At 36.8% G+C, this 17,952-nt stretch overlaps 1 protein-coding gene across 8 annotated transcripts in view; it reads left to right on the top strand.

Annotated features, from left to right (window-relative positions):
• CD47 (CD47 molecule) overlaps positions 1-17,051 on the top strand; it is a 32,752-nt gene extending 15,701 nt beyond the window's left edge. The window contains exons 5-13 of one of the 8 annotated variants that reach the window (XR_001885322.1): positions 3,663-3,770; positions 4,956-5,048; positions 6,064-6,156; positions 6,924-7,016; positions 8,939-8,985; positions 12,508-12,539; positions 13,867-13,891; positions 14,815-14,847; positions 16,820-17,051. Coding sequence is in view for 5 of the 8 variants with exons in the window: in XM_017870855.1 (XP_017726344.1) it covers positions 3,663-3,770; positions 4,956-5,048; positions 6,064-6,156; positions 6,924-7,016; positions 12,508-12,539; positions 13,867-13,891; positions 14,815-14,847; positions 16,820-16,824 (482 nt within the window). In the remaining 3 variants the exon portion in view is untranslated. Of the gene's footprint in view, positions 1-3,662; positions 3,771-4,955; positions 5,049-6,063; positions 6,157-6,923; positions 7,017-8,897; positions 8,986-12,507; positions 12,540-13,866; positions 13,892-14,814; positions 14,848-16,819 lie in introns of those variants that run through there. The other 7 variants (XR_001885323.1, XM_017870855.1, XR_001885324.1 and 4 more) reach the window with 7 other exon arrangements.
• Positions 17,052-17,952: the final 901 nt, after the last annotated feature.

The raw sequence follows: 17,952 nt of genomic DNA, 5'->3' as shown, positions 1-17,952 counted from the left end.
TGTGTCAAATCCAGTCTTTGGGGTGTCATGGAAACTTAACATGATAGACTTGATTTTATCCCCAAGTTGACTTGGTAATTTCATTAGATTTCATCAGTCACAACCTGCATTTTATCTTATATGTGCTGTCTGTCGGTCACAAAATCAGAAAACCTTCTTGTCCATCCATAACATTAGCTGTTTTCTCAGGTGGCTAGAGGGACATGTCATTGCTTCATCTGAATGAATTTGAAAGATTAAATGCATAAAGGAATTTTCTTAGACTAGAGTAGGCCTTCGCCATCTATTTAACTGGGAAAGAAGTTTTGGGAGTAACATACTCATCACTCACACTCTCCTGCCCTTAAACACACACACTCACCCATTAGAATGTAAAGGCTTTGGAGGCAGGCCTTGTGTTTGCTTTTTATGTTCACCATCAGCATTGAGAATAGTGATTGTCATACAGATTGATAGTGCTCAATCAATTATTGTCAAATTAAGTAATCTTCTACTTGTTCCTTGATGTAGACTAGCAAAAGGGGCTGGTACATTGTAGGTACACAGTAAATATTTGTAGAACAAATGAATGAACCAACCCAACAGATTTCTGAGAAGTAGGCTGCTTTTGGTTACTAATTATTTTATAGAACATATAAAAGAAAATTTTAGAATACCTAATTTGTTCACAAAAATGTTATATTGTCTCCCCGATACTTGGTTTTCCTGTGTCAGGCTAAGCACTAAGGTTATAAATTTTTTGTTAAGCGTGTAACTACTGTTATTTCTCATGTACTTTATTTTGTGTATTGATTTCAGTAGTTGTAGCTGAGGGGAATCCTTAAGAGCACGCAGATTTTAAAAATTACATAGATTGCCTTGCCAAGCAGTCTGAAAATCATACTAGGAAATTTGATAAGAGCCTCCTGTTAAGAACACATTAAGTTATTTTTGTCTTAATACTAGGTGGAGAATTACTTGAATTTATTTTTTTGTTGCATTTAATGTTTTGATACATGCAGTAAATAAGGATAAATCCACTTATTGAAGGATAAGAAAAGATCAATAAGATCCTTGAGGTTATTGGGTTCTATGGTATCTATTATATCAAATTCCTTGCCCTTTTGCTGCACTGAGAAATTTGACGACTGGGCTAGCAACAAGATACCTACCCCACATTTGCCATGGTACCTGCTGAAATGTGGCTATGCGAGCAAAGAAAATGAGCCAAAAGAAACTTTCTGAAGATTCACTGAAGAAAACCTGGAAATCCTCTTTCATTGCCTGTGGTTACTTAGGTACACCCCACAGAGACCGGTGGAGTGTCCGTCCTGGGACCAGAGTGTTTTGGATTTCAGATTTTTTCACACTTGGGATCCTCAATGTGTGTATTTGTTAGAAATGGCTGCTTAATTTAAGGAAAAGGTTAAGGTGGCCTGGAAAACAAGTAGTAGTTGAACTAATCAACAGGCACCAAAGCTACTTCCAATATATAGTGTACTTATAGTCAAAGGGAGACAGACCATTTTATGATAGAACCCTGTCTATGGTAGTATTTTGTGGTGTTTTATTTTTGTTGCTATTGTTCGCACTGTTTTCTCCTATAACAGCTCTTCTAAGCCTAAAGAGGATAAATTTTATATGAGATTCAAACTCTTATTTTTATTAAGAAGGATGAAAGTTACCGGGAGCAGTGACTCATGCCTGTAATCCCAGCACTTCGGGAGGCCGAGGCGGGCGGATCATGAGGTCAGGAGCTGGAGATCAGCCTGGCCAACATGGTGAAACCCTGTCTGTACTAAAAAAAAAAATTCAAAAATTAGCAGGGTGTGGTGGCACGTGCCTGTAGTCCTAGCTACTCGGGAGGCTGAGGCAGGAGAGTCACTTGAACCTGGGAGGCAGAGGTTGCAGTGAGCCGAGATTGTGTCACTGCATTCCAGCCTGGGTAACGGAGCAAGAGACTCTATCTCAAAAAAAAAAAAAGAAAATAGAAGAAGAACGTAAGTCAACCTTTTTCTATGAAAATATGCTGTACTCTAAGGCAGATTCTTGTTGCTTGATCTTAGTAGCTCTTTTATGCATTGACTTAAACCTGGAAGAGTTTCTTATGAATGATTGATTGTGAGGTGCGTTTGAAACAGCTTCTATTTTATAATCCTTTGCAGAACCTTCAAGCTGTATTTAGATCACAATATATATGGGGTTAAAATGGAAAATGTGACATATGTCTAGAGAAAGTTCCTTTTTCTGTGTGTGCGCCTTTTGTGACTTACACACTCAGTTTCATTCTAGCCAGCATTTTAGCCTAGAAAATAGGGAAGCTGTAAAAACTCTGTGCCTTATAAGAAGGCAAGGCTATGACTATTAGGCACATAAATCCCAGGGCTGGGCAGAAGTAACGAATCAAATAAAAACTTAGGGAACTTGCTATAGGATGTTTTCTGATTAATATGGGTTCTCTATTGGTTATTTATTGCTTAGGACTTATCTCCCCATAAAGAGACTAAAATTGAGGTTATAAAGTATGGGTAGATAGAAATTCCAAAAATATTTAGGTACCTGTCATATACCTTAAACATAGATTTTTATCACGATCATTTAGGGGCTTATTTATTGCTTTTACTTTATTTAATGTTTGTCACTGCAGAAGAAAAAACCTAAATGCTAAATGTAACATTTAAAATATTTTTCCCTTCATGACAGTCACCCATTGATTACTGGCATGGAGAATATCTCTATGTGAATAACACACAGAAGCATTTCAGTCACACACAGTTTCTTTCTGCTACTCAGTTTGCTTTTAGGTTACCTTAAACAACTTCCTTAGTGAAAAAATCAATGTTAACCAAAATTTAAAAGATTCATATATAGTAAAAGAACTAATATTTGCAGATTGATCTATTCCATTCGTCTTTCAGAGGAGGTATGAGATACATGACAGTAGAGCTAGCAGCAGAAACAGTAACATGTATCATGAATCCTGTGAGTCTTTGCAGTTTGTTTCTATTAAAATATTTTACTTGAACAATTTAAGCTTTTTTTCTTCATCAGGATTTCACAAGGGTGTAATTTGCCCAGTTTTATTCTGTCATTTTTTTCAAAACAAAATAACTAGATTTCCAGATGGTTTACTAATTTTATATAAGGTAGAACAAAATTCTCTTTTTCTCAATATTGTTAATTAACCTGTTATTTCCCATTAGTATTATGTACCTCAGTGTTGTGTTTTCAGTCTGGAGTGGTTTTGCTCATCAGGGGACATTGACAATGTCTGAAAACAGTTTGATTGACATAACTGGCATCTAGTTACTAGCATCTAGTATGTACAGGCCAAGGATGCTCCTAAACATTCTATATTATGCAGAGCAGTGTCCCCCCTCCCCCAGAAAACTTATCTAGCTCAAGATATTAGTAATACATCGACCGAGAAAGACTGATGTATAGAACTTCATTTGTTAGTGTAGGAAAATAAAGTGTCACCTATAAATTCACCATCCATATTTATATTGCCATGACAGTATCCATTTGCTTGTGAAAGATGTGAGGTGACTTGATGATATGAAGGAGTTGTTCCTCAGAAGTTATTACGTTATAGTACTTTTGTCACTTTGTCTCTGTATAAGTTATTAAAATGGCTTCACTTGTGATTGAGTTCATGTAATTCTTTTTTTTTCTTTTTTAAGCACTTAAATATAGATCCGGTGGTATGGATGAGAAAACGATTGCTTTACTTGTTGCTGGACTAATGATCACTGTCATTGTCATTGTTGGAGCCATTCTTTTCGTCCCAGGTAAGATGTGCAGTTCCTAGGCAGGAACACAGGCGGTAAATGAGTGCATTCCAAGGTAAGGAGGGCTGCATTAGTTTCCTAGGGCTGTTGGAACAGATGACTGCAAACTGGGTGGCTTAAACAATAGCAATTCCCTCTCCACGCTGGAGGCCATAAGTCTGAAATCAGGATGTCATCAGGGCGATACTCCCTCTCAAGGCTCTAGGGAAGAATCCATTTCTTGCCTCTTCTAGCTTCTGGAATTTGCTAAAGAATGAGAGTGTTTATTATTCCTTAGTTGCGACAGCATAACTCCACCCTCTGCCTCTCTGGTCACATTGCCTTCTCCTTCCTCTATGTCTTTGCCTCTGTGTTTTTGTTAAATCTCCCTCAGCCTCTCTCTTACGAGCACATTTGTCACTGGAATTAGAGCCCACTCATATAATCCAGGGTAAGCTCCTCCTTTCAGATCCTTAACTTCATCATATCTTTTGCCATATAATGCAGTATTCACTCTTTTGCTTTATTAGGTAATATTCACAGGTTTTGGAGATTAGGAGGTAGAAATAACTTTAGGGCCATCATTCAACTCACTACAGAGACAAACTCCATTGGCCAAGACATGAAAGTGGAATGAAGGTGGAAATTGGCAGTTGCATTTGGAGGATGGGAATGTGAGTGGGAAATGAGGATATGTAGCACATATAAAGAAAAGCAAAGGAAGGCTGGGACTCCACCTGATAGCTATAGCACACCATCGTTTCTGGAGAAGAATGCAGTACAAATGTAATGCTTAGGAACCTGGGCTTGGCAGCTCTGTTGGTATCTGAAGTTAGTGAAGACAACGGGAGGAAGGAGGTGGATTCAGAAGACAACTTGAAAGAACAGTTGAGTTGACTTTGGGACATACTGAACACAGCAAATGAAGGGAACGGTGAATGATGAATACACAGTTTCTCATCTGGAATTCTGTAAGCTAGTTAAGAAGGAGGCAGAGCCAATTCAAGGTTTCAGCATATTGAAACTTCAATGTTGAGATTTAGATGTCTTAAGTTTGGTCTTAATGAAAAAATAGTCACTAATTTTGTGTGAGGTTTTCAGGGAAACGTATATTTTTTAAATTTTCACAGTTGTTAAGCGTAGAATTTAGATTAGTACATTTAAAAGTATGCAGGAAAATATTTTAAATGTTTTATTTATTGACAGGTGAATATTCATTAAAGAATGCTACTGGCCTTGGTTTAATTGTGACTTCTACAGGGATATTAATATTACTTCACTACTATGTGTTTAGTACAGGTGAGTATTTGTTGTTACAGTATGACTTTGCCTACCTTTTTCATTTACAAAACAGTAGTTTTGGTGAAAATACTCATAGTTTTTTTACAACTCAATAAGAGTTGGTTTATTAAAAGATTTTTCATGCTATTCTTAGTGACTTTTCCCATTCATATTAACTTTAAGTTTATTCTAGGTTAGCTATTTTGTAAAAAGTGATTTTCGTGTGTATTTGATGCCAATCAGCATAATTTTAAATTATGCCATATCATTTCTTAATGATTATTTTCATATTCTAATTTCAGTTTTTTGAAGTTATAAGTGGATGCTAAACAGTCTTTCTCTTCTTTTGCTAAGCTTCTGCTTCTGTATTAAGAAGACTGGTTCTATAAAATGGAATTATGAATCACAAATAGTAGAAACTTGTTTTAATTATTAGCAAACCTTAATACTGTAGTTTTAAAAGATGGTATGGATATCCAAACTATAATCAGTATCATTTACACCGCATTTTGAAAGTAGATCACTACCATATTTAGTTATTACAATTAAAGAGTCACATTTAACACTTGGTCTTAGAGCCTATCTCTGGCTTGTTGTACATTGGAAAGGTATTAGTTTGTTATAAAATGACGGATCTAGAGATAGAGAGCATGATGTTTACAGTCACGTATTTGCATAATGGTTCTCTCAGCAAGAGCAATTCTGTGTGCATGTGGAGAAGCCATTCATAATAGCCGTTCATATTGTAAAATGCACGAGTGTGGTAAAAGCAGCATTGTTCTAAGATTCAGGGTAAAAACTTCCAGTCCAGCTTAGCTGACTGTGAAAATTAAAGGCTGCTGAATGTGTGAATTTGGAGCTGACTACTTGTGTGGAATGGTTAGATCACTGAGCTAACATCTACCATCAGACAATGAACTCCAGAGTCAGTCTTTGGTCTTAGGAGATCCCTGATTATACCAAATGCAAGTGGAGGTGATTGCTTTTTAAATACTCTTGACACACTTCTGTTACATCCTTTTGCTTCCTCCAGCGATTGGATTAACCTCCTTCGTCATTGCCATATTGGTTATTCAGGTGATAGCCTATATCCTCGCTGTGGTTGGACTGAGTCTCTGTATTGCGGGTAAGAGTCATCTTTCTGTAGACCTAATTTGGGTTACTCCTGGACAGAGCTCTTCTTCCTTTTCTTCTTTTCTTTCTCTCGTTTTAAAATATATAGACTTGATTTTTTTTTTATTGCAGTTTTTGGTTCATGGCAAAGTTGAGTGGAAAATACATTCAAATACATATTTTTGTGTGGACATAAGTTTTCAATTCAATTTGAGCAAATACCAAGGAGTGCAATTACTGGACTGTATGTTAAGAGTATGTTGTAATAAACTGCCAAACTCTCTGTATCAAAATGGCTGTACCATTTTGTATTATCACCACCAATAAATAAGGGTTTTTGTTTATTCATATACTTGACAGCATTTAGCATTCTGAGCTTCTCTTTTTAAACTTCCAATTTACCCCAGTGGTAGTAGTGCTTTCCTCCTTGCTACAAAGATATTAGCTGTATCTATGACTTGGTGGCTGATTGTTCTAGCATGCAAACTGATATGCCTGTATTTGTGGAAGAACTTTTAAAATAACTGGGCTCAAACTGGTTGGAGCCCTAGACTTGAAACACTAGTTCCCATTTCTTGATATGATAAGGTATGTGTTATGCAAAGGCGGGCTTTGTTCTTATAATAATTTTGAGTCATTTTACTGGTTAAGTTAATAAACATATGGATACTTTTTGTTTTTTGATCATTAGAATAACTCTTTAAAACTTGGGATTATTACTGTTTTTTAATAAGCTGTTTCATCTGCTTTTCTAATACAGAATCTTATTTGTTTTTACAGCGTGTATACCAATGCATGGCCCTCTTCTGATTTCAGGTTTGAGTATCTTAGCTCTAGCACAATTACTTGGACTAGTTTATATGAAATTTGTGGGTAAGTCAATCTTATTTTCATTAACCTATGCCAGTAATTTCAGATATATCACTTAGAAAATGCTTTTTAGTTTGTTCTTCCAGCTTAGGACCAAAAATGTGAAAATACAGTTGGAGTGATTTGAGGTTAATTAAAGAGGGTAGAAGACATATAAGAGTTTTAGTTAGTTCTTCCAGTTTAGGACCAAAAATCAGAAAATACAATTGGAATGATTTGAGGGTAATTAAAGAGGGTGGAAGACATATAGGATTAATGAAAAGTTTGGTTTTCAAACTAGTTTAAAGAAAATCGCTTTATCTATTAGAATGTGTATCTTTTTATACTACGTAAAAGGGGAGCGATCTTTGAGGATCCATGTTAAGTAATAGAATAGGAGTTTTAATTGTTGCAGTGTTTCTGTGATAGAGCTCTCCTGCAGAGACCTGTTTGTTTATCACTTGCTCTTTTTCTTGCAGACATAGACACCCCTAGGCAGGAATTAAGATTCACAATCTATCAGTTTTGTTCATTTAAAGGACAGTGACCTCTAATGCATGACTTTAAAACAGTTCTAGTCAAAACCAAATTATGAAAACATCGAGTTTCAAAATTTAGACTTACTCCTTTTAAAATCAATTATTAATAAGTATGGAATTTACTTCATTGTTTCTTTTATATTTAATCTGCCAATTTTCAAGTAATGTTTCTACATAAATTCTTATTTTTATTGAGATATGTGCCCACAGGAGAGAGTAATTTTTAATTGTGCCTGAAACTAATGGTATCTTACCCTAAAAGCTAAGAATGTTCCCAATAGATGTAATTTACATCCTTAGTTTCCCCTTTTTTTAAAAAAAAAATTAATATTTTTTATGAATAAAACATAACTTTTAGCCACCTATCAAAATAACCAAAGTTATAAATTAAGGGAGTAAAAAATAGTGTTTCTGCCTTTGCATGTAGGTAAAATGTTTTGCTGGTATGTGTGTCTAAAAACTAATACAAAACTTGAATTGGTTACAGTCAAATAATTTCCCATAGACTCACATATAGTTTCCGAAAAATTTTTTACCTTTATTTCTGAACTTTTGGTTCTTGGTAATTAGTAATTGAATTCAATTCTGTCATATATTCTGTGTCTTTCTTTAATTAATGCTTATTAGATAATTAAAATACTTAACCAAAATCTGCCTATCTTTAGCATATGAGTTCATAAGTCTTAGTTGTTGCTCAATGAAATTTTCTAATTTTATACCACATAATGCCATAAAATACAATGGAGACATCTAAAGCAGAATGGAATCCATGTGGTAGCTACAGTGAACATCTTGAATGTTGGTGCATATTCTATTTTTGCTACATCTTCCAATCACCATGTGTCTGGTTCTGGAAGATGACACTCCTGGTTTTGTTGCTCCCCATGAATGCCTGAGAATAGTGTGTGATTTGCAGTATCCATACAACTCTGGTGAATTAGTATTAGATACCTTTGGCTGATGGGCAGCACGCTCTTATTTTTTCCTCACTATCTGGGTTGTCCTCCCTTTTACTCCCATGCCACCCCATGCCTTCCGTATCTAGCACAGAATGATCTTCAGTACAATTGCTAGCAGGTCTAGTGACAATGCCTCAAGTGGAGCTAAGCATTGTCTATCTGCCACCTCCTTAACCTCACTCTCCTGCCTTCTCCATCACTTACATTCTTCCAAGCCTGTGAAACCACTCTACTGTACCTGTCACTGTTCTGACATTAAAATTAAAATGACTGAAATCCTGACAAGTACCCCAAATTATTTTTTCTTTGTCATAGGTTAGCATATAAGTATACTATATGCTAAAATGTATGCTATATGTTTAAAATTTAGTGCAATCTTATTGATAGTGTCCTAATTTTATTGATAGTATCCTAAGTTAACTTTTTAAATCAACTTGTCTGATGCCAGAGTTCAGAGGAACACCTACGGTCAGTTGAAAGACAAGAAGAGACAAGGTACAGGAAAGTTGCTCTTTAGATAATGTGGTAGACTAGGAGGAACATTAATATGGTTTGCTTATATAATCTGACTGTGTAAATCTGAATCTATGTTACATTTAGGTTGCAAATTTGAGCGTTTGTATTAGGAAGTTAAAATTTTAAGTGTCTCCAAAACAATTTTTACTCATTGCATGTGTTCTATTTTAGAAAACGCTAATGATTGTGTTTTGATTTAAATGCAATAAAATCCTCAGATAGTTAAAAATCCAAGCTTTCTCTTCAAGAAGAAGTTAATGTCACTATGAGATTTTTTAACTTTTATAATTTTTATTATTTCCAACTTTAAATTTGTAGCCTTGTTATTTTAAAGAGTAGGCCTTTCACTTTCTACAACTTTCTGTGAAAGTGACTTTCACTTTCTATTTTTAAATTTTTTTAACTGTTGGGTTTTTTTCTTTTATTGGAAGCATTTTAATTTTATAAGATGAGACAAAGGACTGGGCACAATAACTTAATGTGAAAGCATAGAAAAGATTACAAGCAACTAACCAAACTCACTAAAGTTGGGCTTGTTGTTTGTAGAGAACGTTTATATAATTATAAGGGTCAATACTTTCTCATTTTTAAAGCTATTACCAGTTAGTTCAATATAAGGGCATAGAGTGTTTTGATACAGATCAGTCTAGTAGCAGTAAGAACCATATTTACCACAACATCCCAGACATTTTAGAATGATGCAGATGCAGAATGTATATGTAGAATTTATATCTATGTATAGGTATAAATTCAGATATTTTCTTGTTCCATTTGAGAGGTAAATTTGGTATCAATAGAAAAAATGTTTTTGAAAAATTTAAACCCTGGAAATATATTTATGGCATGGAGTCAGATGTTTCAGGGAGAGAAGAACAAATCAAGAAGCACTGCAAGTAAGCTCGTATGGAATGCTTAAGGCTTGTGGTTAAAAAATATATGTATATGGCTGTCAGTGTCTTAGGCTCATGGTAGCAGCAGCTTAATCATAATAATTCTTTTGTCACATGGGTTATATCCATATTGGAGAGAATTAACTCAGGTGAAATTAACTTCTACACTATTTGGTTTTATAATATTTAGAGGGATCACAACTGACTGATGTCCCTTTGAAGTACCGTTCTTCATAAATCTCTTTTTTCAGAATGGGCCAGCCAAATGTGACAACCCTTGGATGTGAGATTTAGAACTAGAAACTATTCTTTACACATTATTAGGGAAGAAAAGGAGTTACTTGGCAGTTAGCAATATTCTATTTTGTTTTGTTTTGTTTTTAGAGACAGGGTCTCATTATGTTGACCAGGCTGGCCTTAAGCTCCTGGGCTCAATCTATGCTCCCACCTCAGCCTCCCAAGTAGCTGGGACTACAGGCATGTGCCACCACACCTGGCAACGTTTATTCTGATAAGTAAATTTATGAGCTCAAAAATGTAACTCTAAAACCGTATCTGTGACCTTTCATATTATCATCAGAAATTTAGGTAGCTGTTTAGTTCTCTTTTTCTTTGTAGAACATAGATATAAGGCATGGTTTCATTGAAGTTCAGTTGTATATACATGTAACTATCTTGATGTTCCCAAATAAAGCTCTGTATTTCTAATTGGTTTATTGGGGAAGCTGCTAAATGTAGTGCATCCCAACCCATTTTACCCCGTTCTACTTTAAAAAGAGGTTGGCTCCTTGTTTGGATGCAAGGACCAGATCACTCCCCCAGGTTCCTCCACAGTAAGGGAGGTCTATTTAAAGCCACCCATGGCACTAACGGAGACTGGACTCCTGTGAGCTCAGGTACATAACTGGGCCTCACAGGGGTGGGACAGTATGTAGTCTAGGAATTGGAAAGATCCATTCCATCTCAAAGAGCTGAAGCATCGTGTTGCCCTCTCAGCCGCGAGAGTAAGGTGATGCTCCTGTCAGTTATAGTTCCTGAGTTCCTCTGTCTTTGATTCTTTGCCTATTAGCCAGCTAGCTCACCCTCTCCTTTATGCCCCCGTTTTTCATCCTATTCATGCCTTCTCACAGACAGCTTTTCTTACCTACAGCTTTGAGCTCGTCCTTGCCTCCTTTCTGTTTCTTTTTCACTTTCCCTTCCCATCACCAACTTTCTGGTCTTTTTTCTGTTTCTCCTTAGAGTCCAGTGGTGGGGAGAAACTTGTCAGTCCAGTCCTTTGCCATTTTTCCTGTTGGAGAAAGACTCACCAGCTTTTGGCTGGCTCACAGATTGGCTTTCCTTGGGTCAGGACCTGCCCTTTTCCCTGCCAGCTTCAGAAGCTTAACAGAGTACAAGTGTGCAGTGGTGGTAAATAAATAGTAAGGAACACAGAGCAGTCCTGGAGGTGTGCCTCGATCTGCTGATGAGAAAATCCAATGCTGTCATCCAGCCCAGGTCTCAGTGGAATGGACCTCTCTGTTCAGTAGGATCCCCCTCCTGCTGAGTGGTTCATGGCATGTTTCTGTTTGACGCTTTTCCATCTGTAGGATTCTAATTCTGTATTTATTTGGTTTTTTGGGTTCTTTTATTTTTGAGACAGAGTCTCACTCTGTCACCCAGGCTGGAGTGCAGTGGCGCGACCCCAGCTCACTGCAGCCTCTGCCTGCCAGGCCGAGGGAGATCCTCCCACCTCAGCCTCCCATGCAGCTGGGGCTATAGGCATGCACCACCACGCCAGCTAATTTTTGTATTTTTGGTAGAGACGGGGTTACATCATGTTGCCCAGGCTGGTCTTGAATGCCTGAGCTCAAGCAATCTATTTGCCTTGGCCTCCCAAAGTGCTGGGATTACAGGTATGAGCCACCACGGCCGGCCTTCTCATTTGTTTTTTTTTTAATAAGAAAGCTATCTCTTCTTCCCTACCCAACTAGGGTATTCTTTTCCCTTTCGTCACTTTGCTCATGTCCTATATTCCTTCAACTTCATTAATGAATCCATTTAGAAGCAGTGAAAAAGGCGAGTCAGAAAGCTAAGAAGAAATACATACAGGAATACTCAGAGCGATCTGAGTATTTTCTTTAGTTTGTTAGCTCTTTGGAGCTTTGAAACTGGAAAGACCCAGGGAGTGGTGTGAAGAAAGAGACTGAGCAGTAAGAAACAGGAGCAGTGAGCTACGGGAGATGGAGTAGTGGGGACAAATTCTGGCACATTCTGTCCACACTGGGTAGACAGAGGAGGGAGGATGGAGCAGCCACAGTGGGGGGATGTTGGTGACAGCATTTTCCCACCAACCAGTGTAACAAGTGGCTGATTTGGGGGAAAGATGGCTTTAACAAATGAGAGAATGTGTTTATTATTTGATGTAGGTGGGTTATTTGCTTCATTTTTCAAATCAGTATATATAATCAAGAATATTCAGCATGTTTGAATAGACAGAGCTGGAACTCTTTCATTAACATCTCTGGCACCTTTAGTTTTAGCCCTGAGCATTTTATCTTAAAATTAAACATTACCAAATGCCTTAGTTTATTTCATTTATTAAATTTATATTCTTATTTGTTATTTATATCAGCTTCCAATCAGAAGACTATACAACCTCCTAGGGTAAGTTAATGTTTATTAAATGAATTGTGAATGATCATTTGAGGGATTAGACTGAGGAAATTGGTAATTGAGATATTTTGCTATCTGTTTAGTGTCACATCAAATTAAGAGAAGTTTGAAGTCATTGCATGACCTCTGCATGAATGGGCCCAGTTCTATTTTAAAACCTGTGTTTGGTCATTTTAGTATCAATGGGATGGAACACATGATTTCTTAAGATTGTACTGACTTCTCACACCCAGAACTGCAAAGTAGGAATAATGGCTATATTATCTCTGCAATCAGAAGGAAGCTGATTCCAATATATCACCTTACCTGTTGGATTCATTGGATGTACATACACAGAATGACAATTTCAGGCTTAAAAATGAGGAGAAATTCATACTAAATTGACATCATTAAAAATGATAATTATAAAAGTAAATGTAAATATTGCTGAAAACATCTATTTGGAGTTATGATTCGATCCCCTCCCATACAAATGTTTTACACATTTTTTCGCTTAAAACCGTGCTTAAGGTTTCATTGTACCTTAGATACGTTATTAGCCATCTGAGAAAATTCCAAGAAAGGAGTAATTTTAGGAGGGCATAAATGAAGAGAAAAGCATGTTTAAAAACATAGACTTATCACGGTGACAGGCCCAACGGCTATTTTGTGGAGATAAGCTCTGGAAAGGATTATATTGTACTTAGCTTCCTTTTACGGAGTGATGATAGATTTATCTGGAATGCCAAAGAGAGTCTTCTGTCTGTGGCCAGAGGTAGAGGTCACATGTGCTTCTAAGTCTGACAAGCCTCAGTGTGCCTAAAGGGCAGGCAGGGCGGCTATGTGTGTCTACCACAGGCGTATATTCTAGAAGAATTGGTGCCATAGCTACGTTGGTCACAAAAGGCCAGCAACTTAACCAGACCTGTAAATCCTAACACGTTTTCTTTCGTGGTTACTGAGCGCAATTTGCAATACTTGAAGATGATTCTGTTTTGCTTCCACCTTTTCACTGTATTATTTATTCTCTTGTTGCTATTTATGCTTGCACTTTAATAGTTTTAGAAGTTAGAATTTCTTGAGCTGAGAGTGGTGAAGTGGGAAATTCTGTTGAGAAAAATAATATTAAGAGAATAATACAATTATTATTAAACTATTAACCGGACTTGGCAAGCTTTGCTTTAACATTTATAGCCTTATTTCATGTTGTTTTTTTTTTTTTTGACTATAGGATTTACTGCTTACTACATAGTTTAAATATTAGCATATATAAGTTTTACTATAAAAGGACATCACATAAATTATATTTTTATGTAAATATATTTTAAATATTTTTCAGAAAGCTGTAGAGGAACCCCTTAATGGTATGTGGTTATTTCACTCTTAATCCCTTACCAGATCATAATTTGAACTGGCCCGCAAAACAGTAGAATGCCCCGTCTATGCCTTAGGAAGAATATAGGGTTTTTTCCCTCTTTTCCTCTTGCCTTGGCATCTCTACTCTTGATTATTCATCAAGAATTATTGGCTGGGCACGGTGGCTCACACCTGTAATCCCAGCACCTTGGGAGACCGAGGCGGACAGATCACGAGGTCAAGAGATTGAGACCATCCTGGCCAACATGTTGAAACCCTGTCTCTACTGAAAATACAAAAATTAGCTGGGCATGGTGGCACGCGCCTGTAGTCCCAGCTACTCAGGAGGCTGAGGCAGGAGAATTGCTTGAACCCAGAATGTGGAGGTTGCAGTGAGTCGAGATCGTGCCACTGCACTCCAGCCTGGCGACAGAGCAAGACTCCGTCTCAAAAAAAAAAAAAAAGAATTATGAATATTTTATAATATTCTCACCTCTGGGAAAAATGCACTATTCTGTGTCTAAGTAGTTGCTTACCTTAGCCAAGTGCTATATGGGCAAGGAGATCGTTGCCTTTTGGTACTGGCTGAGATGAAGCATGACACCCCCTAGTAGAGAAGGATCCCAATTACTTCCAATTTCTGATTTACACGTTTTAAAAAGATACACGCTGTTGCCACAGAGTGAGACCAAAACATCTCATTTCCTTTCTTTGTAAACCTAGATCTGATTTCCCTGCTAAGTCTGTTTCCTTTGTGAATGCTGTGGGTATGATCCACAAAAAGGCAACATAATAAAATGATAGCTTTACAATTAATTTGGCTGTAGAGTTGTAGACTAGTTAGCATATCATGGCATATTTGTTGATTTAGAAATGATTTCCAATTGTGGAACCTTACTAACTGCCTGCTTGGCTTGTTACTAATCCCTAGCATTCAAAGAATCAAAAGGAATGATGAATGACGGTAAGTATAAACTGCACTTAATAATTATAGATCAGTTAAAACACGGACATTGAAAAACAAAAAAGCTTCTTGAAAATGTGGCTCTTTTTTAGTAAAAGGGACACTGTCAGATAATAAAGGTTCACATTTCTTGGTGTATACAACTTAAAACTACTTCACTAAAAATTGCAAAACTACTACTATAAAAGCTGTAGGGTGTCACGAATCAGACTCCAGTCATATGGCTCTCAGCAAAGAGAAATTACCACTTTTTGTAAAACGTTTTTCAGATTCAGTGTCTGGTGACTGTAAAATGCCTTTTATAAGGCACGTAAATAATCTGGCACAGATCTTTATCATTTTGACAAAGTTTCTTTTTTGCTTGTGTTGGTGATTTTGTTGCATTTAACCCATGAGGACTTAACATCTCTGCTTTTCCAATCAGGAGCTTGGTTCTAACATTTTGGGAGATGATTAAAGAGCGAGAGAGAGAGAAAGAGAGATGTTTTGTCCTCAGTTTTTGCTGCTGCTGCTGCTGCTTTTTTTTTTTTTAAGGACTCTGAGCTAATAATTTCTAATCTTTACAGAATATTTCAAAGACATATATTTGTTCTTAAAGATTAATACGTTTGAGATATTGAGTGCTACAAGCATTCATTTTGGTTTTACCTTAACATATTATGATTCCTCAGTTTTGTTGGCATTTAGTAACTATGTTTACGTTTTTCTTATCAAAACATCTTCTTACCTTTGATATTTATAATCACTCCTCGGTCATGTAAATAGTTTGCTTTATATTTTACTGTTTAAAGTCTGTGACCTTACCTGCCCACTTCTGTAGCAAAGTGCAGCATTTAACTCAGGAAGCTATATTCCCCCACGTACCGTTAATATTCGCATAAGATTAAAAACACTTCATGCATTGGTGAACAAAGTTTAAAACCATGTATATTCAAAATGGAGTCACAGAATGATCCTACTTTTGTACGTTTGTGTCACAGCCTTTAAAAGCATGTTTTGTTATGTAAGCCATTACCCTCCTAAAAAAGACTTCAAGGAATAAATTCACAGGAATAAACTAAAAGACATTAAAAAAACAAAAAACAACTGGTACCAGGAATTGTGGCATGGTTTGTTCCAGTAACTGTGGCATGGCATGGTTTGTTCCAGGAATTGTGGCATGGTTTGTCCATGTTTACATTCTGATGTCCTTTTTTTTTTTTTTTTTTATTTCTATGTCCTTTCCTTTTCCTTGTTAGTGTCATTGTTCTGTAGTCGTATGAAGAAACTAAACTTTTCTCCATTTTCAGGAAAGCAATCTAAGAATCTTGAGCGCCTCTTCTTTTGTTAATTTCTCTTAAGATGTGACTTTTTTAAACTACTGCATCAGGAAATATTGTAAATCAGTTTTGCCTTGAATATTTGTGATGAAGTCTACGATGATCTTCAAGATTCCCTTAATTTTGCTAATATTCACCTGATCAGCATTTGTTTTTAAAATGTCTGTCTGGTGGGTCCTTCCCACTGACAGCTGCTCATTGCTCACAGTGTGTCTGCCTTGTCAATGAATGAGGTTCAAGGTGCTTCCTAGGGATCAGAGTCAGGACCGTTCTTCTCTTTCATCTACAGCTGATCAGATGTTTATTTTACTTACATTAAATGAATGGTGGAGATCCAAAGTGAATATTATAGAATATTATTCTAGGATCAATGTCTTTTGCTTTGAAAAATCAACATCTCTTGGCTTTTCCTCAGCCAACCGAGCAAACAGAGATAATCAGACTGTGTTGACTTTTACTTTGATTTGGCATTGGCCTTTTCTTACTGAAATTAAAAGGCTATGATTCGCCTGGTTTCTGTCTCTGACCTTTGCAGATGTATTTTCTTAATTTTAGATACTATATATCTGAAACTATTTTTTAATGCATCAACTTTTTAATGGATAGAAAATAGACACCAATAGTGATTATATGTTCATTTTTCAATTTTCCAGAATAACTGAAGTGAAGTGATGGACTCCGATTTGGAGAGTAGTAAGACGTGAAAGGAATACACTTGTGTTTAAGCACCATGGCCTTGATGATTCACTGTTGGGGAGAAGAAACAAGAAAAGTAACTGGTTGTCACCTATGAGACCCTTATGTGATTGTTAGTTAAGTTTTTATTCAAAGCAGCTGTAATTTAGTTAATAAAATAATTATGATCTTTGTTGTTTGCCCAATTGAGATCCAGTTTTTTGTTGTTATTTTTCATCAATTAGGGGCAAAAGTAAAATGGACAATTTCCAAGAATGATGCCTTTCAGATCCTAGGGCCTCTGGTCTCTAGGTAACCAGTTTAAATTGGTTCAGGGTGATAACTACTTAGCACTGCCCTGGTGATTACCCAGAGATCACTATGAAAACCAGTGGCTTCCATCAAACCTTTGCCAACTCAGGTTCACAGCAGCTTTGGGCAGTTATGGCAGTATGGCATTAGCTGAGATGTGTCCGCCACTTCTGGGTCAAGGGAATAATAAATCAAGTACAGGCAGGAATTTGGTTGGGAGCATCTTGTATGCCATCTCTGTATGACGTGATATTGATGGAGATAGTGGTCCTCATTCTTGGGGGTTGCCATTCCCACATTTCCCCTTCCACAAACAGTGTAACAGGTCCTTCCCAGATTTAGGGTACTTTTATTGATGGATATGTTTTCCTTTTATTCACATAACCCCTTGAAACTCTGTCTTGTCCTGCTGTTACTTGCTTCTGCTGTACAAGATGTAGCACCTTTTCTCCTCTTTGAACATGGTCTAGTGACACGGTAGCACCAGTTGCAGGAAGGAGCCAGACGTGTTCTCAGAGCACTTTGTTCACACTTTTCAGCAAAAATAGCTATGGTTGTAACATATGTATTCCCTTCCTCTGATTTGAAGGCAAAAATCTACAGTGTTTCTTCACTTCTTTTCTGATCTGGGGCATGAAAAAGCAAGATTGAAATTTGAACTATGAGTCTCCTGCATGGCAACAAAATGTGTGTCACCATCAGGCCAATGGGCCAGCCCTTGAATGGGGGTTTATTACTGTTGTATCTATGTTGCATGATAAACATTCATCACCTTCCTCCTGTAGTCTTGCCTCGTACT

Source organism: Rhinopithecus bieti, unplaced genomic scaffold (assembly GCF_001698545.2).
Source record: "Rhinopithecus bieti isolate Rb0 unplaced genomic scaffold, ASM169854v2 scaffold_5478, whole genome shotgun sequence".
Lineage (NCBI taxonomy): Eukaryota > Metazoa > Chordata > Mammalia > Primates > Cercopithecidae > Rhinopithecus > Rhinopithecus bieti.
This window is presented reverse-complemented; position numbering and strand designations above follow the sequence as displayed.